The 24,758-nt window shown below is 29.6% G+C and overlaps 1 protein-coding gene across 1 annotated transcript; it reads right to left on the bottom strand.

Annotated features, from left to right (window-relative positions):
• Positions 1–521: 521 nt before the first annotated feature.
• LOC134719299 (ankyrin-3-like) lies at positions 522–23,987 on the bottom strand. The gene is made up of 9 exons (XM_063582305.1): positions 23,844–23,987; positions 20,928–20,939; positions 17,427–17,525; positions 15,214–15,357; positions 11,363–11,461; positions 5,557–5,655; positions 4,754–4,858; positions 2,442–2,534; positions 522–566 (listed from the first exon to the last, which is right to left on the bottom strand). The coding sequence occupies exons 1-9, from the start codon at positions 23,985–23,987 to the stop codon at positions 522–524; spliced, it is 840 nt and encodes a 279-aa protein (XP_063438375.1).
• Positions 23,988–24,758: the final 771 nt, after the last annotated feature.

Raw genomic sequence — 24,758 nt, 5'->3', positions numbered from 1 at the left:
AAAATAGTTTTTTTCAAACAGTTATTCACGAAATAACCTACGCAAGCTACATTTTTATAAAGATATTTGAGCTTCATATAACAAGGAGTAAAAAAGAACAGCCACACACACAGCATACCCACCCTCGCTTCAGTTCTTTAAAAGACTGTATTTGTCCTATAATAATCGAACTATTTTCTTAAATATACAAATAAAAAAAAACCACAGGAATCAAATCACATTCAATGATTGATGTAGAGTAAAAACTCGGATTCGAATGTGATTTGATTCCTCTGTTTTCTTTTTTTGTATATGTTGATCCCTTTGTAGATATTCCTTGTAGTCGTTCAACAAAATTGTAAGAAAAAGGGGGATAAACGATCTAAAACTTAATCGATACTGACATTAAATAAATGAAATTAAAAAAAAAATGTGATTGTATTGTTGTTATAGAGCCCTGTCCGTGTATTGAGAAACACATTGTTACTTTATTATTATTAAAAATCATGTCAGTATCATTAAACAAACTCATACAGGTAACTTTAATTGATGGTTATCTGTGCTATGTGAGATTGGCCAACTATAGCCTGTAGCATATAATAACAAAAATAAAAGTATTCCAAAATACGAATGGACTATCACACATAAACGAACATTCCTAATATACGTTCAATATAACATTCAAATTTATTAGATTTTTAACAGTGGTTGTAAAATCCTTGGGATTTGGTTTTGAAGATGTATATATCACACATATTATTTTATCATATAAACATTCAAACCTGTGGTGATTGGTAAAAGATCTTTTTGCTGAGATGTTTTTGAGATGACGTTTTGCTTTTCTGTTGACATGACACTCTACAACATAAAATGTAAAAGATATCAAACGAGTAAGTAAATTAAATGCTGTAATATTTTAGACGTACGTACCTGGAAAAAAGTAAAATCACAAAAATACTGAACTCAGAGGAAAATCAATTAGGAAAGTCCATAATACATGGCAAAATCAAATAACAAAACGCATCAAAAACGAATGGACAAGAACTGTCGTATTCCTGACTTGGTACAGACATTTCCAAATGTAGAAAATGGATTAAACCTGGTTTTATAGCGCTATTCCTCTCACTGTAATTAATGCATAATATTGACCAACTAAAGTTCTAGGAGTTTCTATTGGTTGAAGTCAATTCTTAAAACACATTACATATAACTATTGGCGAATGATTGTTTTGTTTACATTGCTGTTCTACGATGGTTTTGATCAAATCATTATTTAATTTTAAAAACACGAATACAATTGATGTTCTAAGCAAAGGAGTAGGTCCGGTAAGGACCGATTTTGGCCTCAAATTTCAGTTTCATCTGACGAAAGATTTTGACCACTTTTTAAACACTTAAGTGTCTATTTCATATGTTTCCATTAATTTATGTGACAGATTTTAACTTATTTCGTCATTAAAAACGATCCGATTCAAGCTCAAATATGAAAAATCTACCAGATATGCGAAAAAATGTCACTTTTCAGATGGTTTTTGTCAAAAACGAAAGTGGCCGCATCCGTGTTCATCCTCAACCTTTATATATGTTATGTATTATCATCAAATACAACTTCCATTTCAATATTTTGGATGAACACGAATGCGGCCACTTTCGTTTTACACGGAAACCGTCTAAAATTTAAGTAAAATCCTGGAATTCTTAAGATTTCAGTAATTTAGCATGACTTTATGGTGCTAGTACCCAATATATGTGCATTGTATTGTCAAAAACAGCCCATATTTATGTAGCAGAACCATTTTACTATCCAATAAATAACTAAAAGATTACATTTTACCAATTTTGTAAAACTGCCATATTTTGGGGCCAAAAAAGGGTCTTACCGGACCTACTCCTTTGTTCGATTAATAAAAAACATTTAACATTCATACAAAATTAAACATGATATTTCCATAAATAAAACAGACCACATTGTTGTCCAATGCTTTATCAGTTTTTAACTGTACAAAACAAGTAAAAACGCACAAAGTATTCAATATTTAATGTCATATTGATGTTAGAAACATAAAATCATTCAGCATTTTAAACTCGTGTTTTAATTTTGTTATGAATTTGCGTTCTAAATTGGTTTTGCATTTTGAAAACAATGATTGTGTGTTTTTATATATCGAATACTGTTCCCGTGGCCTGCCTAGATATATCGATTGAACAGTGTTGACACATCCTGGATCTGCACAGTAGAGTTTGTTTCCCTCAATTTATCATTTAAAATTAATTTCTGGAAGCCCAACTGTAATTTTCATTTGAATGTCAATAATACTACATAATTACAGAACAAACCAATATGACTTGCATATGTTCAATGTTTGATTCGTTTAAATTATTCAAAAGCCTGCAGACATGGTGTATGTAATTTTAAAACTTTGATGATCGTAATCTACGATTCAATAAACCAGATATTGTACCTTGAGAAAGTCCATTACTTCTTTCTTTTCTTGTTTTCTCTGTGTATCATCATCATTATATTCTATTGCTGCCAGATCATAAGGAGTTTCATTCTGAAACACATTCTTACAATTTAAATATGTACCATTCACATATAATTGATTATAACTTTATTTTACGAACTGTCAAAAACAGATAAAATATTTATAATTACGGATATACGTTCATGAGTATAGGACAGCCTCGAATTGGACAGAGAACAGTGAAGAATGTGTGTAAAATAGCATGTGTAAAAGAGTTGATAAGCTATGGTATCAAATATACAATTTTACTCGAAACGACGAATTTCCAATTCATTGTAATATGGTTAAACCTCTATCCACAATAAGCCTTATCCACGAATATATCATTTTACCTCAAATCATGTTAATTCTTAATCACAAAGTTACACAGATCTTTTATTTATTATCATTATTAAAACAAAATTTGGTGTACCATATATAGATTAACTTGTTTATGAGAATCAAACGTTATTCAAGTAATACTTATTTTTAAGAGTCAATGTATTTTGTTAGTTAAACGATGTAGATGTTTGGCTTTACGGTCGCAGTATTGATTGTTGGATGATATTGTACATCAGTAAAAAAACATCTTTAGCCATGCCTTTATCTTTATTTTAAATTGGTAAAATCTGGTGCATTCTAAGTGTCTGATTAGTGATTGCAGCTGTATAGTGTAATGACAATAAAGCTCGAATGGCTTTTCAGCAAACCTTATATATATACATCGTGTATTTGATTAGTAGATATATATATATATATATATATAAGGGATTATGATTGTTACTGTTTCATCGGAATAAGCTTGCATTTGTTGGTGGTAAACAGGGTTTCCGCTGGCGGTCGCCATTTTCGCAAATTGCAAAAAAATAATAATTGTGGCGATACAAATTTGTCATTTGCGAAAGAATTTGGCGAAAGAAATATATATAGAACAATTTATTTTCCTCCATCTTGTTTATTTACTTTTTTCGAGTTTCTCAGACTTTACCCGATCAGACTATATTCGGAATTCACCTTGACCTCATTAAGATTTGGACAGAAAATCAATAATCAGCTGATTGCATTTTATAACTATCGACAACAAAGGACTTATTAATAAAGGTGTTGATTGGGCTGTTTGACAAAATGGTATGGTTAAATGGCTTCCGCTAAATGTCGCATACAGAATTTATTTACCACTTTGTGACGCACGTGTTTGAAGAACTCTTTTGACGTCTCCTCTCTTTTCAAAGATAGTTTAGAAAAAAAAACTGTTGTTGTGACGAAAAATGTTCGATAGCAAGAAAATCTCCTTTAATTAGCCTTTGACTTTAATATACATGTAGGTAATTGATCAAGTCGTTTGAGTGACACGCGTGTTTCGAGCATAGTTTTACGTCTCAACTTTTTCATTTACGATGGTCAAGAAAAGAAAACTGTTGTTATGAAGAAATATATCCAAAAGGTTGGGAACAACCCCTCGAATGAAAGTAGCCCTTCAATGTTATTACTACACATGAAATGAGGGATCAATTTCATATGATAAAAGCTTTTGTTTTGTTGTAAAAACCACTTCTTAGTACAAAAGGGCACATAATTGTTTTTTATTTTAAAGAAAATTTCTCTACGTCGGACTATACAAATATTATCTAATCAAAACATGGCCATTAATTTTGTTATATTCCAGGACTTATTTCTTCTTTATTATTAAAAGTAAAGTGGCCCCCTCATTTAGAAAAGTTGTTTAAAATACAATGAATATTTTTCCTTTTTAAGTTGATGTTTAGTTTTTATTCAATAAATGTACATGTAGACTCTGAAATAAGTTTGAGAGAATAATCATATACACAATGGTACAAAATCTCCTTATTTAAGGGAAAAGGGGGAGGGGGTAGAAAAAAGGTAAATTTTAAAGAAAAATATAGTTGTGTTACTTGGCGAAAAAATTATTAAAGTGGCGAAAAATATCTTGTTTTGTCGAAAGAGGTGGCGAAAAAAATAAGTGACCCAGGGGAAACCCTGGTGATAAACATAGATGTGTTTCCAAATATGTGGACGCTGGTTGTGCCTCATATATGTACATAAACTCACCACAGATACCAGGATAAGATGTGATGTTATTATTTCTGTCTTCTTATTTTATATATATATGAATAATTCTTACGGACTGTTAACGTTGAGAATCTAATTTTAATTTGATTACAAACTGAATTAGAAAGTGAGGGAAATATTGAAAGTATGACACTAAGTCATTTGTTTATTACCGTTTACACTATATTATATAGTGTTACCTGATGTGTCACAACCAAGGGACTGATTCCTCCGTCTTCTATCAGCCATTTGGTGACCTGTAAATGTCCACCCCATGCCGCATGATGTAATACTGTTTCTCCATTCTATACAAATACCAAACTATGTTAAAATCAAAGGTCAAATAACACAAATAACGAACTCATAATAAATCTAAAAAGAAAAGTAAAAAAACGAATGACAATATCAAAAGCTTTAACGCGTCAAAGGAAGGGATAACAACTGTTATATGCCTAACTTGGTACAGGCATTTTCTTATGTGAAAATCGTGGATTGAAAAAAAAGACAGAACTTGCAGCAGTAATGCTTTTTTTAAGGCAATGCTGTGTAAAATGTATATCAGGATCCCAGGTGCTTCGGGAGGGTAAGCAGCTCCTGCTCATCTTGTGATATTAAACAAATACAATAGCATTGTGTTACAAATATTTCATTGACAATTGTCGGATATTTGGGCAATATTATATCATAGTTCTATCACACAATTCAATAGTCATAACTAAATCACATGCATAGTCTCAATGGTATGTTTGTTCTTTATAAATTTCCAAGAAACAAGTAGTAAGATGTCACTGCTACGAGTATGACGTTAATGTTATTTTATTGTTCTGAAATGTATAAAATGATAATAATTACTGAATTTTGAACGACGACACTATACATGTGAAGCCCCTTTTATATAAATGTTGTGTTTCTGGAATATGATTTACATTGAATCTGTAGTATTATTCTTATCTTACTAAAAGGAGGATTAGGATTAAACTCTAAAGATAATATCTTTCATTACATATGATCTTGTTTCTTTAACACAGCCAACTGCGAGGAGGTACTGGAGAATTGTCAGGTGTCCAGTGTAAGCAGCGACCAATAATGGTGTAAGTCCAAGCTGTAATATCAACATATAGAAAATATCAACAAATCTAAAAATAGAACATGTTGTGTTAAAGATGAAGTAAAATTTATAACACAATATTGAGTGGTCAATGAATTAACATACTACTAATTTCCCTTTTTTTATTATTAATTTCAAATCATATACAAATTAACACTATTATTTCATCAGACTGGCAACTAATAAACAGTTTGTCAAAAACTGGCCAACTGAAAACAAAAAACAACATGTATGAATTGAATGTTTATCCATTTTTAATTATGTTACTTTCAAATTCGATCAGATATTTACAAAAGAAAACAAATATTGTCAGTAGCAAAAAAAAACCCCACAAACATTGAAGTATCTGATTCAGTTCTGGCCTTAAGCCACTTTGATCAGGTACTGGATAATCTTAAATAAGCAACAGATAAACAAACTGTTTCTATAGTGAAATATCAGCACTGAATATAATGAATAAACTGTATGTATTACAATAATAAATTAATTATTAAAATTGAGGAAATATCTCAATACAAATACGACGGTTTTGGTGATTTCAAAATGTTTTTATTTATCATCAAATCTTTTTAAACAATAAGATAAAATTTAGAAAACGCATCTTGATCTCATCGACCTCTAATACAAATTTCGTTCTTTGTTTATTATCTGGCACATTTTGATCAGACAAATCAAATGATTATCCAAGATAAATAAGTGAAAACAATTTATCATTTGATTCGGACAAATAGTGTGAACTTTCAAAACTTCCATCAGCACTGATAATTATAATATGTAATACATGCTTTAAATATTATTATAATTCAGACAAGTTCACTTTAATTTATTGTTGACAAATAACATAAAACGTGTCCATAAATAGTTGACTTGCGGGTTGCAATTAGAAAAAGTAGATTTCTTATAAATTGGACAAATAAAATGATTTTCGTCAGATAAAAAAATTGTATATTAGTTTTATGATAAAAAAAATGTCATCTTTGTTATGTTTATTCTCTAATAAAGTTGATGTGATTAGTAAACTAAAACTTTATTTTACTATTTAGTATATGTTTTCCATTTTACATTAAATTACAATAAGATATTTGACAATCTCAATGAGTTCTTCTTGTGCAGCAAACAATAACGGTGAAGATCTCTTCTGTAACATCAAAATATAACCGACATCAAAACGTGTGTCACAAACTAGACAATGTTGTGTTATAAATATAAATAAATAATATCAATCAATGATCAAACTTGAATACAATGACCATTCATAATTGTATTTATTTTCTACTTTAGCATGTTTAGTTTTTTTTTAAATTTTATTCAACAAAAAATTGCACTTTCTGCTGTTAACAATATACCTCACTAGTCCAGCATACCAGTGAAGAGTCCCTGTTTGTTAATACCAGAAATCCAGGGTTGTTTTCTGGTAAGCATCAATATATCAAATCAACATTAGTATTATAATCTAACAGCTAAGTTATAAAAAATATCAGCAATGAGATAATAAACAAGTAAATATCAGCGAGACTTATTTGTTTACCTATACATATAAATAGGAAAAAATACTATTTGGATATCATCTAGCAATATAAATGATTTTTGAGAATAGTTTTCGGAAACTTTCCATATTTCTCCGTTAACGTTTGCATTGTTTTTCTATCGAATAACTTTCTGGTTTGAAACAAAATTGTCACACCGGTTTATGTGCCTTTAAAAATAGAACAAACAGATGTGATGTAGCATTATAACAGGTATGTCTAAATCAAAATTTATCAGTAGTGTAAAGAATCTTCTTTTTGTAACGGTAAATTGATATAAATATCCTCGTTATTAATCTTAACATGTGGCGGTGAACAGTAAAATTTATATTACTTCATCAGTTCCTGATGTGTAATTTTAAAAATTTATATCTTTAATTAAGTTCCTTCACTTATTTTTGCTAGATCATATATTACTCAAACAAACAAAAAATTATTTCAACAATTTGAAAGTTTTTTCTAGGAAACAATTACAATGCGCAGTCTTACATTTTGCCTGTAATTTGTAACTATACATAAATTCTGCTTTAAATACAGCATACACATTTATAGCTTCTGTTTTCTGTTCAGACATGTAGTAAGTTATATATATACAAAACATTATTAATGTAATCAGATAATTTATTGCATAATATTGTGCATCATTAATTTCATAACCAAATACTAGATTTTTCAATGTTAGAATATTATTATCAATATTCAGTTTACAAATAGGATTTTTTATTTGACTAAAGAAGTCATCAAGAAAATGACATTTCAGAAACATGTCATTATAATCTTCAGTGGTATTGCAAAAATTACAATTTGAAGTATTGCAGATATTCCACTGTTTTAATAAAGTTTTACAAGCATGTTTAGTAAACAGTCTGTTTTGATGTTATATTTAAGAACCTCCGATACCATGTTTTTTTGTGAGATATCAGAAGTTTGTTTCATACTGATGCATGAAATACATGAAATATTTGAGATCAATCCAAATATAAAACATAGTTCTATTTTTTTAAATAATGTGTGACCAACCGTTCTCATTATACATTTATATAATATTTAGAATATGAACACAAATTGATGTAACATGTTTTCTTATAACAAGTACAATTTGATGTTTATTCACAAATCAATGAAAAACAATTAACAATATATACTGATGAAGATATCAGCTATGAAATGTTTGGATTTAAATCAGAACTCTTATTTGGATGATATGGGTACAATACCAATGGATTAATTGCGAGCAAACGAGTGAAATAAAAGATCTTTGCCTTATTGATTCTGGTATTTAATAGGAGAAAATTAGTATCGTGCTGTTCAAAGGTCATAAATCGAATTAACAAAAAAAGAATCCGGGTATCAAACGAATACTTTAGGAACAAAACATTAATCATTCTAGGCATACCCATGTTGTGAACTGTAATTTGTATTACATATTTGTTTATCGTTCATTTTGTGTACATACATACGGCCGTTTGTTTTCACGTTTAAGTTGTTTTACATTGTCATTTCGCTGCCTTTTATAGCTGACTTTGCAGTATGTGCTTTCCTCCTTGTTGAAGGTCGAACGGTGACCCATAATTGTTAATTTCTGTGTCATTTTAGTCTCGTGTTATATTAAGATCATCCTTTAGCACTGCCATTTGAAACATTTCTTTTAAAAATGTATGAAATACTAGTATCAATGAATTGATTTTGATCTGTAAAATTATTATTATCTGAAAAAGGATTTATCACAACAAACTCTGAACAAATCATAATTCCGACAAGTTACAAAATGTGGATAGGCAACTGTTACAAGTCTATTATCTGATATAGTTTTATGAGACAAGCGAAACGAGACTGAAGATATACGTATAGGTATGCGTTGTCGTTTTAACTTAAAACTTTAACAATAAAAATGTACAGCGATTTGGTATAGGGACAAAAATCAGACAGAGGACGCTATATTAAATATCTTGGTGCGCGCTTCTTTGTTACAGCCATCAGTGATAAGATATTTTGAAAATATCCAGGTGTCCTTCCTGTACAGCAATTAATAACGGTGTAGATCCTAACTGTAACATCGGAATATAACATACATCAACACTATTGTCATAAATAAAGGCAACAGTAGTATACCGCATAAACTAGACAATGTTATGTAATTAATATAAACATAATATATATCAAAGGAATCAATCATCAAAAGTGAATACAATGACTAGTCACACTGGTAACAACACATAATCAGGCTGTACTGATGTGTGATGTCAGAACTTCAATCAGCTGGTATTGTGTTTATTTATTACCATCAACATATATAGGTATCAATGATCAAAAGTAAATAAACTGAACAGTCACACTGGTAAGAACTTCAATCAGTTTGTATTGTGTCTATTTATTACCGTCAACATATATATATATATATATATATATATATATATATATATCAATGATCAAAAGTGAATACAATGACCAGTCACACTTGTAACAACACATAATCAGGCTGTACTAATGTAAGATGTCAGAACTTCAATCAGTTTGTGTTTTATGTATTGGTAATACCGACAAAAAAATCTCCAAACTAATCAATCAAATTCAAATAAATATGCAATATAAAAGAAATTGTTGTCAAATTATAAATAGTATATAACTTAAAATAGATACACAACCTTATTTCATGGTTTTCTTATAAACACGTTTGATCAGACGCTGATATATCAACCAGAAAAACAAAATACAACGAGTGTGCTAAGATTAAGACCCGTATTGTGAACTGTCATCACTTGCATTAGTTGTTTTTTGAAACATTTTTTGTAAGAATAATAAATGACTTCGATGTTTTACTTTAGATCTGTATATTTTATTTTGTCTGATTTAGAAGATAACACAACATGTTGTTCTGAACTCGTTATTCAGACAAGTTCAACAGATTTTAATGAAGTTATCTCTTTTTTAGAAAACACACCTGATCTCTTTAGTATGTTTGTTATGTGTATTATGTCTTGTTTGATAAGACAAGTACAATGAAACTATAGTAGACAAATGCATACAACACATTTTTGTTCTTTATACTGTTTAATATTTGATAAAATTTGCTAATAGAAGTAAAAATAAGATTTGCAAAAACAAATCCATTAAATGTAAGTACACTTTGATTAAGTGTTTATTTTATTTAGATAAAATGTGTACAGTAGATCTATTTTGTTTAGAATTACAAAAGATTTAACAAGAACGTGTTCCCGTTAACTACTTCTTAAAAAAATTAGATTCAGATTTAAAGGAAACAGATTATCAGTGAACAAAGTAACATTTAATTCAATATAACAAATATTGGTTGATTTGAAAAACATTTTTTTTTCCGTTTAAATAATTGTATTAAATTTTAAGTGCAAGCACAACTTCTTATCAATCAATGTATTCAGATAATTACGAAAAATCAGAAAAAATATCAGAAAACAAAATTCAACATGCCTCATTTGATTCGTATCTATTGGTAGAGAATGAATGAACTATTAGAATCAAGAAATTATTTTCAATAAAACGAGTAAAATAAGATCTTACGTTAAAGATTGTGTGTACGTATTTGTAATGATTAAAGGATGATTGACATTTGATTACTTCTATCTGGCTACGAATTGAACAAACATATGTTTTCAGCCATGTCGTGTTAATAAGCGAATTCAGATTTGATTAAACTATTAAAATAGTAAATTTGCACCTGCCCTAAGTCAGGAATCTGATGTACAGTAGTTGTCGTTTGTTTATGTAATATATACGTGTTTCTCGTTTCTCGTTTTGTTTATATAGATTAGACCGTTGGTTTTCCCGTTTGAATGGTTTTACACTAGTAATTTTGGGACCCTTTATAGCTTGTTGTTCGGTGTGAGCCAAGGCTCCGTGTTGAAGGCCGTACTTTAACCTATAATGGTTTACTTTTTAAATTGTTATTTGGATGGAGAGTTGTCTCATTTGCACTCACACCACATCTTCCTATATCTATATATTTTTTTTTGTCAAAAACAAACTTGGTCTTTTATTATGTTGATATCTGTTAAAATTTGATGAAATACGTAAATTGAAACTTTAGTTATACTACATGTAAGAAGTATGTGTTGTCCACTAAACCTGCATAAATAACAACAACAATTTGTGTTGATTCAAAATAAAGAAGACTAGGATAAAATGATATATGTCGTTACCTTTGTTCTGGCTTCTCTATCACAGTTTGCTTTAATAAGAAATCTAACAATATCCGGGTATCCTTCCTGAACAGCAAGCAATAATGGTGTAAAATCATCCTGAAAGACAAACATATATTTCATCAAAACTGTAGTCATATACTGAACAATTTTATGTTATAAATATAAACAATGTATATAATAGTACACACGTCATTTGGAACAAAATAATATAGACAATTGTTTAGAATAATGTGTATAATATTATTGTATGTTGATTCCTGTCGAGGAGACAAATCCTAATACAAATATAATATGACAAGATTTTTTTTAAATTGTTTGACAGTGGATCTGTTTATACAATTGTATCTCCAAAATGCAACCAATAACGTGTTCCAATAAAAACTTATCAATGAATTATATCAGATCTTTACAAAAGGATAATGTATGTATACTAGGTAATACGTGTTCAAGTAGCAGTTCATGTCATTAGCGTGTGGTTCACTTGACTCCAATTTTATACGATATTGTCAGTTGTCCTATCGAAGGTCGTTGACTGTCTCCGGGCACTCTGGATTCTTCAAACAATAAAAAATTGTCGACACGAAATATCCATAAGGCGGTGCTTATAAGTGGCGTTAAAACACCAAATAAAATCGTGTCATTTGCAGTATAAACATACCGTATGAAATTTTCAACGTGTTGGTTTTTACTTTCATTGCGTAGTTTTATATTTTCAACGCGTTGGTATTCACTTTCAACTCGTTGGTTTTCCCTTTTAACGCGTTGGTTCTGAAAATTAATGCGTTGATTCATAATTCATCAGTACGAACACCAACCCGTCTATTCCGTTAGCATGGTTAGTTTATCATTCCATATCGTAGACTTTGTACTATTGTCAGCCGTTCAAAAACGTTCATACAAAATATTGTTTAAATATGAGTACACAAATGACCGGACCGATGACAGGACAAATACAGAACCGAAATGCTCTTACTTATATTCTTATCCTTTTTAAGATCTCAAGGGATTTATCTGAAATTTGAAATATGATAAAATTCCGCAAAAATACACAGATGTAAGAAAACAAAACAAGTTTTTTTTTTTAAATAATACGAAAAAGTCATCTGACCATGACCTTACCAATATCGGCAATGATCGAACCAAATAAAAAGGCTTCTTACTTTTTTGTTTCTAAAAGGATTTATCTCAAATTTGAATGATAATAAGATTTCAATATTTGATACAGAGATAAGATTAACACTACAGATATACTTGCACATTTGTACACAGGCAAAATTTATGGACGTTAATTTCACCTGAATCTCAAATGACATTTACATTTACATTAACAATTTTATACATGAAATTCACGTTAAAATGTTCATGTAAATTTCTCATGATTTGAGATTCACATGAAATCACGTGAAAACACGAATTTCACAGAAATAAAAATTGGTATTTTTCATGATTTTTTTTTAAGTTTGAAAATATAAAATACAAATGTTATTTCAATAACGATATTCTAAAAATTCATTTGAATTTCAAATAAAAATTCATTATAGGATTTTCACGTGAAATTGACGTGAGTTTTACATGAAATTCATCTGAAACGCGCATAACTGATTTCACGTATAAACTTGAGATGAGATTTACGAGAATTTCACAAGAGATCCAAATGAATTTAAATTCAAATAAAATTAATGTTAGTGAAATTTGCCGAGTATAGCACCTACTTTAATAGAACAACAAAGGTTTAAATACTAGTGTGTTACTAAGGATGTACCACAACTTGCTGTTATCAACTTCTTATCAACAATGGCAGTCAGAGGTTTTAAAATATCACAAAACTAAATTCAATATGCCTCATATGACAGATCTATATTGTAAAAGAAGATGTATGAAATCAATAAATTCCTTTCGCTACAACGAGTAAACTAGGATATTATTATACAAAATGGTTACATGTATTTGTTATAATTCAAAGATGATTTACTTTAGTTCTAAATAATTACTATTATATAACCAAGGAGTTAAAACAACATGTTAACATCAAGAACACATTAATTTTTGATAAATTTGTTTTGTAAGAAAACAAACTTGGTTATTTATTATGTGTATCGGTTTTTTTTTAAACAACATTATATATTTATTCATCAAATATGCTTGTTACCTTTTTTCACTTCTGATTAGATACATAATATGATTTGTATACGGAAAAACCTAAGATTGTTAGGAAATAATTCAGACCCAAATAATATTTGTCAAAAAATTTATATCCAAAGACTTATTGCTTTAATGATACTCTAAAATTTAAATTTGATTCTAATATGACGTGCTTCTTTCGCTTTGTAAACAACACTGTGATAAAATTCTCGATATATCTATACTTAGCACAGACTCCGTGGTGTACATAATAATGGCTGTTACAATATACTTCCCACGTAAATCCACATGTATTGAAACCTATTTACAAACCCTTTGTCGATTTAATTGTTTTAAAAATTGCAATTCAGAAAAGACAAAATCACTTTTATTCTTATTTGGATGCATAATAAAAAGAAGTCATGCATAAGAGCTCGGAAAAACCAACAAAATAAAAATAAAATAAAATTCCGCGAAAGTCTATTAATGTTTTTGGCGCATTTAAGTCATTTCAAAACATGACGTCATACAAATGAAAACTCTAGAGTTGAACGTCTTCTGTTACGTTAACTATTGACATGTCGTTTACTATTGTATTAAAATTGATTATCAAGGTAGGTTATGTTTGATTTTCTATTCTATTGCATTATTCGCATATGTACTGATTTCAGCAAGTCAACATGGCGGCTCATTGGTTACGAAATGTCAACTTTGGATTTGACGGTAGCTCACGGGAAAAACATATAAATCAACATGACAATTGTTGGTTTTGAGAATGAAACATATTTTTTTTCAGCGGTTGTTCACGAAATAATCCGTGCAAGCTACGGATCTATTAAAATGATGAGCTTTATCTAACAGGGAGTAAAAAAGAACAGCCATACACACAGATTTACCCACCCTCGCTTCAGTTTTTTTAATGATCGTATTTGTCCTATTAGAATCGAAATAATTCATGGAAGCCATAGATTATTGGAAATTTACACATGGCCTGGGCCGTGATATTCGTTGATTTTATCCCTCGCTAACGCTCAGGATAAAATTCGAATATCACGGCCCAGGCCATGTGTAAATTTCCAATAATCTATGGCTTCCATGAATTATTTCTTAATTTTATCATTAACTCATAAATACTTTTCCAAAAATTTCTAAAATAAAAAAGTGGTTATAATCTTCTTCTTCGTTACATACATTAAATAAACTGTCATTCTTCTGTTTCCATTTAGACAATAATTGTTTTGTTGGTAATATGAATTGTAAAAGTTTCCATTTATATATTTTTTAAATTATTTTCTTCTAAATAATGAAACATGAAAACATGTAGTTGGTAAAAACTAAGGTTCTGATTAATTTGTAAAATACGCATCCATTTGCTAACACCAATTGATGGTTCAGATTTATCTTTACAAATTGACTTATATAATATATTTGTTGAAAAGCTTGAAGCTTCAATGTAATTAACTTTCCAGATTATTTTCTGTCTCGGAATATTTACAATACTTTTTATAGAACTTTCAGACTGTAGCATCTGAAGCCAGTCTTTTGGAATGGCTTTTTTTAAAGATATTTATTTCTGCAATCCAATTATGCTTGCATTCTAATTTTTTCCAGAATAAAATGTTGAGATATATTACCAGTGTCGTCTATAATATCATTGACAAATATATCTAATTTTTAAAAATACTAGTTTTATTTTCAAAATTAATCTGTTGGTTCCCCAAAATTACCTGTTTGCTAACTTCTGTGAAGTTGGTAGGTTTATTTGTTTGTCCACCGCCTGATGTTACCCAACATTTAAATACTTTTCTATAAAATTCAGGGATATGTTTGATATATTCTAGAATTTTCTTCTTAAAACTTTCAAAATTCATCTTAAAAATCAACCAATTAATACCAACCACGCTGAGATATTTTAATGGAATCAACTTCCAGTTTAACATATCATTTCTTATGAGTTTACTTACCCAAGATGCTTTTAGAGACATACATTACTTTGTATGTCGATCATTTGTAACCCCCCTTCTTCGTTTGACTTTATCAAGGTATTTCTTTTAACCTTATATGGTTTACCATCCCAGATGTATTTATAACATTTACTTTCTATTTCATTTCTGATTTTCTCCGGAACTGTACAGGCACTTGCCATAAAAATATAAAAAGTGGCAAAACTAAAGTTTTTATAATAAGAATGTTCCCGATTAAAGTAAAATTACGTGTCCCCCATAAATGAAATAGTTTATTCATTTTCTCAATTTTATTCTTCCAGTTTAATTTATCACATTCTTCTCTGTTATGACCAAAGTATATTTCCAATGTTTTGACTGGTGTGTTTGTCCAATTAATCTCAGCTACCTTATCTTCACTATTTTTCAGTTTTCCTATCCATATACCCTCTGTTATTACTTTTATTCAAAGTTAACCCAGAAAATGATTAAAAAATTATCGGGTAAAATTTGACAAAAAAAAGTTCATCGGAAGGCACCAAGACCTTGAATGGCCTTTCGTATCATTGGCGTGCGGATGCACCTAACTACAACCTTAATGGACAAGTATTGTTAGTTTTCCTATCAAAGGTCGGTGATTGTCTCCGGGCACTCCGCATTTGTCAACCAATAAAAACTTTCCGACGTGAAATATCCCAAAAGCGGTGCTCAAAAAAGGGCGTTAAAACACCAACAATCCAATCAAATCAAATCATGTCATTTATAGTATAAACTTACCGTATGGAATTTTCAACGGGTTGGTTTTTACTTTCAACGCGTAATTTTATATTTTCAACACATTGTTTTTCACTTTAAATTCGTTGGTTTCCACTTTCAATGCGTTGGTTCTAAAAACTAACGCGTTGATTCATAATTCTTCAGTATGAAAAACCAACCCGTTGGCTCTTATTTCTATACCGTTAGTTTTTCATTCCATACCGTAGATTTTGCATTTTTTGTCAGCCGTTCAAAAACTTTCTTACAAAGAATTGTTTAAATATGGGTTACACTAATGACTGGACCGACGACAGGACAAAGAAAGAAAAGAATGAAAAATGCTCATACTTTTTTTTATATCTCAAAGGATTTATCTCAAATTTGATATATGATAAAATTCCGACAATAATACACAGATAACAGAATGCAGCAAAAAAATGTTTTTTTAAAAACAATTCGAAAACGTCATCTGACAATGACCTTACCAACATCGGCGATGAACGGACCACATGAAAATGCTTCTGACTTTTTTGTTATATAAGGATTTATCTCAAATTTGAAAGATAATAAGATTTCATGATTAAATACATAAATAATAATAATAAAAAAACGAATAAAGTATTCAAAGTTTCTGAAAAAGGGACCTTATCAACGTTGACAATGACCTGACCAATATTGACATTGACCTGACCGATTTAAACTTTTTATTGCCTTGTTATTTAATTTTTAAATATGCCTCATATGACTGAGAATCATTGATTGAAAACAAATTGTATGAACTAACTCAATCAATAAATTCCTTTCGCTACAACATTTTACAAAATGATTAAATTTATTTGCTTTAATTCAAAATGATTTAAATTATTTCTAAAGAATTACGTGAATTAATATTATCTGAATAAGGAGTAACCACAACATATTCTCATGCAAAACATATCAATTTTTGATAATATTATTATTGTAAGAAACAAACTTGGTGATTAATCAGGTTTTATCGGATAAAATTTGACAAAGCATATAAAATGACATATGTGGCAACGGTCTGGTTGATTATGTTAGTACAAACTCTGTTACAAGTATAATTTGGATTGTCACATTCTAGGAAAGGGAACAAGATTGTGTTAACTATATTAGGAATGTGTAAACTATATTAGGAATATATTACAGTTGTCTAATTTGCAATATGATTTAGCATTTATAACCAACTAAGAGGGGTAGGATCCAAATAAAATCATAATTACATTGTCCCTTGCATCCCTTTGACAGCCCACAGTGATGAGGTATTGGACTATCTGTAAGTTCCTTGCATGTACAGCGATAATCAATGGTGTAAATCCAAGCTGTAATATAAACACATATATTAGACATTATAACTTCAGTCGTAGACGGGATTGCATAAATATGAACAACATATATAACATACAAATCCGTTGCCAACATAAAAACAGAAGGAATACTTATTTAACTTACTTTATTTTGAGATATCAGAATTAAATTAATTCAATAAATTTCAAAATACTGATGAATGACTGATGTTTTTTATGATGAGATAAACTCAAATACAAATACAATATAACAATAAAACAAAAAGCTGTTGGTCGAAAAATATTGTTGCATTAAATCTGTTTTAACAATAATAATTTAGGAAACAGATTGATGTAGACACTTGTAGCCTGTTCATAATCCTTTGTAAATATGAATAAGTATATTGTAATTTTAACTTAGTCAACGAAACGTGTTCTTATCAGCATATTCAAACAGATGTTAACGAAACAAGAATGTACAATATGTATTTATTCGTAGCATGTCTGTATATTCTATATAAACAACATATACCCATCATCAGCACTATTCTAGTAAATACATTTTTGCTCCAGAAATGTATAGATAGAATAAAGATGTATAGGAAGATATGGTGTGAGTGCCATTGAGACAACTCTCCATCCAAATAACAATTTATAAAAGTAAACCATTATAGGTCAATGCACGGCCTTCAACACGGAGCCTTGACTCACACTGAACATAAAGCTATACAGGGTCCCAAAATAACTAGTGTAAAACCCTTCAAAACGGCAAAACCAACGGTCTAATCTATATAAAAAAGGAGAAACGAGAAACACGTATAAATAACATAAACAAACGACAACTACTGTATATTAGATTTCTGACTAAGGACAGGTGCACAGATCTGTAGCGGGATTAAACGTTTTTTTGGTACCGAACCTTCTCCTTTTTTCTGAACAATAGCATAACATCACAATATAGAAAACCACAAAAGAATATACGACAGTTTTTTTTAAATACATTTTAGAATGTATAACTTGTTAAAATTTTACAGTTTTATCAATTAGACAAGTAAATAAAAGCATCTCTTTATGTTATTGAATCGACTATTTTTGTTATTATTTTTTATCTAATCATGTTTTTATTTTGCCGTTTGATTAGGGACTATCCGTTTTTGGTATGTTTGTAATACTATCTTACCTAAAACTTTAAAACAACGGGTCAACTTCTTAAAAAAAAAGACAATAAAATGTTCAAAAACAAATTTCGTTGTAAGAAAACAAAACAAAACAAAGAATGATTCAGTGCAAAATGATCTGTACAACACGACCCACATGTTTATAATCCAACAAATATTTATTGTTTATAAAACCTATCTGACTAACAACATTACCTGTTCAAAGACCTGTACAATACGACCCACATGTTTATAATCCAACACATATTTATTGTTTATTAAGGCTATCTGACTAACAACATTACCTTACAAAGACCTGTACAATAACACCCACATGTTAATAATCCAACACATATTTATTGTTTATTAAAGATATCTGACTAACAACATTACCTGTACAAAGACCTGTACAATAACACCCACATGTTTATAATCCAACACATATGTATTGTTTATTAAGGCTATCTGACTAACAACATTAGTTTATGGTGATTCAAAATAAAAAGAAGATGGATCGGACCAATGAAGCTTCTTAACCACAGCAAGAAACGGAAGAAATGCAGTTATCTTTCACGTACAGTATTTGAAACTAGTATTCTTTCCAATTGATGATATTAACATATAAAAACCCATCACATACTGTATCTTCAACTGGACAATGTTGTGTAAAATATATCAATACAATACAAATCACTGAAATCAATGGTCAAAACTAAGTAAGATGACCAGCTACTCTTCTAGAAAAATCAACGGCTAATTGATATCCTTACACTATATTAAAATTGGTTGTGTGTTAACTAAAGAGGGACGAAACACAGTTTTAATTTGTTTGAAATGTTTTGTTTTATTGAATTTACCAAGATCTTCAGAAAAGTCGAAATGTAGCCAGATTCTTGTCATTTTTCTTTGATGGGTGAGGTACCATCATAAAAAAAGTGAGATTTAATTCGGATCCTAATAAACAGTCTGTGAATTGATAAGGATTCTCGTCAAAAGTCTGTTAACTGGTGACAATTCATTATCATTTAAGTGTGAATTTATTCGAACCCTCTTCAGTAGTCTGTGAACTGTTGATGATTCATCATCAAAATATTTATCTGGATCCTCGTTAGTAGTCTTTTAATTGATGACGATTCGTCATCATTTTAGTGTGAAAATATCATCAAAGAAGAGTGAATGCATGTTGATTCATTATCTGTGAAGTGTGACAGACGAGGATGCATTATAAGCGTGCATTAAAGAGGAATTATCAGTATGTACATGTGCATTGAAGAAAATTGGTCATCAGTGATGTGAATATAATATGGCCTTATCAATAGAGTCAGTGCATTACAATGAGCTTCAACCTGATGGTTCATAAATGTATTGACGAAAGTTTAATAGATGGATCAGAATACCTCAGTTATTGTGTGAATTGTTGATGTTTAATAATAATTGAAGTTGAACGTTATTACAATTCATCGTCATAGGAGTTTGAATGTATAAGGATTGATTATCAACAATCTATTAATTTATCAGCATGCATCGTCGGTTTTGTGTGAGTTTAACATGATACATCATGGGTGATATTGAGGTTTACAATGACCAGTGGTGTGCTAACTTATTAGGATTTATCATCAATAATGTTGCATTGCCGAGGATACACCACCAATAAGTGTGAGGATTGTTCTGAGTGAAGTGTAAATTAACGAGGAGTTTTCATCGGTGATGTGTTAATTTCAATTTTAGTTTATACATTTATTTTTCTTTACCATAAGAGCTTTTAAAAATCATAAGTTTTACCCTAAGCGGTGTGTCAATGTATGAGGGATTCATCAGAGGTTAAGCGTTATTTTATGAGGATCCATACAGTGGTATGCACAATTATAGGGATGCATTATCACGCGGGTAATATTTAAAACTACCACGATATCCTACAAAAGGCACGGGCATACACCTGGTATAGTCCGCAAACATAGTTATTTATTTTGATGTTAATATTTCAAGCTACCACGATATCCTACACAAGGCTCGGGCATACACCAGGTATAGTATGCAAACATAGTTATTTACTTTTATGCAAATATTTAAAACTACCACGATATCCTACACAAGGCTCGGGCATACCTCAGGTATAGTATGCAAACATAGTTATTTACTTTTATGCAAATATTTAAAACTACCACGATATCCTACACAAGGCTCGGGCATACACCTGGTATAGTATGCAAACATAGTTATTTACTTTTTTATGTAAATATTTTAAACTACCACGATATCCTACACAAGGCTCAGGGCTTACCTCAGGTATAGTCTGCAAACATAAATATTTACTTTTATGTAAATATTTAAAACTTCGACAATATCGTACACAAGGCTCGGACATACATAAGGTATAGTCTGGAAATATAGTCATTTACTTTTATGTTAATATTTAAAACTACCTCCGGAATCCTACACAAGGCTCGGGCATACATCAGGTATAGTCCGCAAACAAAGTTATTTATTTTTATGTAAATATTAAAACCTACCACGATATCCGTTACAAGGCTCGCGCAAACCTCAAGTATTGTCCGCAAACATAGTTATTTACTTTTATGCAAATATGTCAAACTACCTCCGGAATCCTACACAAGGCTCGAGCATACCTCAGGTATAGTCCGCAAACATAGTTATTATCTTTTATATAACTATCTTTTTTAACTACCACGGTATTCTACACTAGACTCGCGCATACCACAAATATAGTCTGCAAACATGGTTAATTACTTTTATGTAAATATGTCAAACTACCACGTTATCCTACACAAGGCTCGCGCATACATAAAATATAGTCTGCAATTATAGTTCATGCACTTTTATGTAAATATTTAAAACTACCATGACTTCCTAAACAAGGCTCGGGCATACCTCAGGTATAGTCTGCAAACATAGCTATTTTCTTTTAAGTAAATATTTTAAACTATCACGATATCTTAGAAAAGGATCGGACATGCCTCAGGTATAATCTGCAAAAATAATTATTTATTGTTTTTGAAAATATTAACAAAAAATATTGGTCAGTTGACATTTTTGCAAGCTTTCAATGTGTATTTAAATTATGGCTTCCGGTTCTGTTATGTATTACCTTATTGAATTTTAATATTTTTCAAAATTGAGATTCAGTGTTATTCATTTGAATAATCTTTTGGGGGCTTTTTTCATTTAGTCCTGTTACTGCTACAGTCTTTATTGAACCTATATTTAGATAATACGTTGTAAGAAATATTTTGATAGTTTGATAAACAATGATAAAAGTGCAAAACTTACGATATTGAACGCAAAAACTTCCGGTTTTTCATGCAATATGCATAACGAATCGACGTGTTAGTTCTTTCAACCAACGTGATGAAAGTGATAACCAACACGTTCAAAGTAAAAACCAATGTATTAGAAGTAAAAAAAGCATCACGGTTAAAATGAAAACCAGCGCGTTGATAGTAATAACCAACTCGTTGAAAATTGGATACGGTATGGCTTATACCGCCATTGACATGAACGACCACTAATATACATGCACATTTGTAAACAGGCAACATTTATTTACGTTAATTTAACCTGAATCTCACATGAAATTTACGTGAAAAATTCATGTGAGATTCACCTCAAATAATCTTATACATGAAATTCACGCATGTTCATTTTCCATGATTTAAGATTTACATAAAAAAATAATATTTTTTTTTTTTTTTTTACATGAAATCACCTGAAACACGAAATTCACAGAAATAAATGGTATTTTTCGTGTTTTGTTTTTTAAGTTTGAAAATATAATTGTTATTTGAATAACGATCTTAAAAAAATTCATTTGAATTTCAAATGAAAAAATCATTATAGGATTTAACGTGAAATTCATGTAACCATGAGATTTACGAGAATTTCAAAAGAGATCAAAATGAATTTAAATTCAAATAAGATTAATGTTAGTGAAATTTGCCAGTATATCACCTACTTTAATAGAACAAAGAAGGTTTAAATACTAGTGTGTCACTAAGAATGTACCACAACTTGCTGTTATCAACTTCTTATCAACAATGGCAGTCAGATTTTTTAAAATATCACAAAACTAAATTCAATATGCCTCATATGACAGATCTATATTGTAAAAGAAAATGTATGAAATCAATAAATTCCTTTCGCTACAATGAGTAAACTAGGATACTATTATACAAAATGGTTACATGTATTTGTTATAATTCAAAGATGATTTACTTTAGTTCTAAATAATTACTATTATCTAACCAAGGAGTTAAAACAACATGTTAACATCAAGAACACATTAATTTTTGATAAATTTGTTTTGTAAGAAAACAAACTTGGTTATTTATTATGTGTATCGGGTTTTTTGTTAAACAACATTATATATTTATTTATCAAATATGCTTGTTACCTTTTTTCACTTCTGATTAGATACATAATATGATTTGTATACGGAAAAACCTAAGATTGTTAGGAAATAATTCAGACCAAAATAATTTTTGTAAAAAATTTTATATCCAAAGACTTATTGCGTTAATGATACTCGAAAATTTAAATTTGATTTTATCATTAACTCATAAATACTTTTCCAAAAATTTCTAAAATCGACAAGAAATAAAAAAGTGGTTATAATCTTCTTCTTCGTTACATACATTACATAGACTGTCATTCTTCTGTTTCCATTTAGACAATAATTGTTTTGTTGGTAATATGAATTGTAAAAGTTTCCATCTATATATTTTTAACTTATTTTCTTCTAAATAATGAAGCATGAAAACATGTAGTTGGTAAAAACTAAGGTTCTAATTAATTTGTAAAATACGCATCCATTTGCTAACACCAATTGATGGTTCAGATTTATCTTTACAAATTGACTTATATAATATATTTGTTGAAAAGCTTGAAGCTTCAATGTAATTAACTTTCCAGATTATTTTCTGTCTAGGAATATTTACAATACTTTTTATAGAACTGTCAGACTGTAGCATCTGAAGCCAGTCTTTTGGAATGGCTTTTTTTAAAGATATTTATTTCTGCAATCCAATTATGCTTGCATTCTAATTTTTTCCAGAATAAAATGTTGAGATATATTACCAGTGTCGTCTATAATATCATTGACAAATATCAAGTAACTCTTAATCTAATTTTTAAAAATACTAGTTTTATTTTCAAAATTAATCTGTTGGTTCCCCCAAATTACCTGTTTGCTTACTTCTGTGAAGTTGGTAGGTTTATTTGTTTGTCCACCGCCTGATATTACCCAACATTTAAATACTTTTCTATAAAATTCAGGGATATGTTTGATATATTCTAGAATTTTCTTCTTAAAACTTTCAAAATTCATCTTAAAAATCAACCAATTAATACCAACCACGCTGAGATATTTTAAGGGAATCAACTTCCAGTTTGACATATCATTTCTTATGAGTTTACTTACCCAAGATGCTTTTAGAGACATAAATTACTTTGTATGTCGATCATTTGTAACCCCCCTTCTTCGTTTGACTTTATCATGGTATTTCTTTTAACCTTATCTGGTTTACCATCCCAGATGTATTTATAACATTTACTTTCTATTTCATTTCTGATTTTCTCCGGAACTGTACAGGCACTTGCCATAAAAATATAAAAAGTGGCAAAACTAATGTTTTTATAATAAGAATGTTCCCGATTAAAGTAAAACTACGTGTCCCCCATAAATGAAATAGTTTATTCATTTTCTCAATTTTATTCTTCCAGTTTAATTTTTCACATTCTTCTCTGTTATGACCAAAATATATTTCCAATGTTTTGACTGGTGTGTTTGTCCAATTAATCTCAGCTACCTTATCTTCACTTTTTTTCAGTTTTCCTATCCATATACCCTCTGTTATTACTTTTATTCAAAGTTAACCCAGAAAATGATTAAAAAATTATCGGGTAAAATTTGACAAAAAAAAAGTTCATCGGAAGGTACCAAGACCTTGTTGATAAATATTCCGTATCAACTTCACAAATAATACATGATGGTCTTGATGTATATATTACCCGTACTGACGTTGTTTTTGCTCTATAAAATGTCATTATGTTATATTTATATTATAAATTAGGGAAAAAAACGTTGAACCACAAACGT

This window comes from Mytilus trossulus, chromosome 5 (genome assembly GCF_036588685.1).
Source record: "Mytilus trossulus isolate FHL-02 chromosome 5, PNRI_Mtr1.1.1.hap1, whole genome shotgun sequence".
NCBI classification, from domain to species: Eukaryota; Metazoa; Mollusca; class Bivalvia; order Mytilida; family Mytilidae; genus Mytilus; species Mytilus trossulus.
This window is presented reverse-complemented; position numbering and strand designations above follow the sequence as displayed.

Coding starts and splice junctions, on each gene's coding strand:
- LOC134719299 (XM_063582305.1), bottom strand. CDS start 23,987: ATGAATTTTGAAAGTTTTAAGAAGAAAATTCTAGAATATATCAAACAT. Junction 15,358..17,426: donor AAAGGGATGCAAGGGACAAT/GTAATTATGATT, acceptor TTGATTTTTAAG/ATGAATTTTGAAAGTTTTAA. Junction 567..2,441: donor AAGTAATGGACTTTCTCAAG/GTACAATATCTG, acceptor TATATGCTACAG/GCTATAGTTGGCCAATCTCA.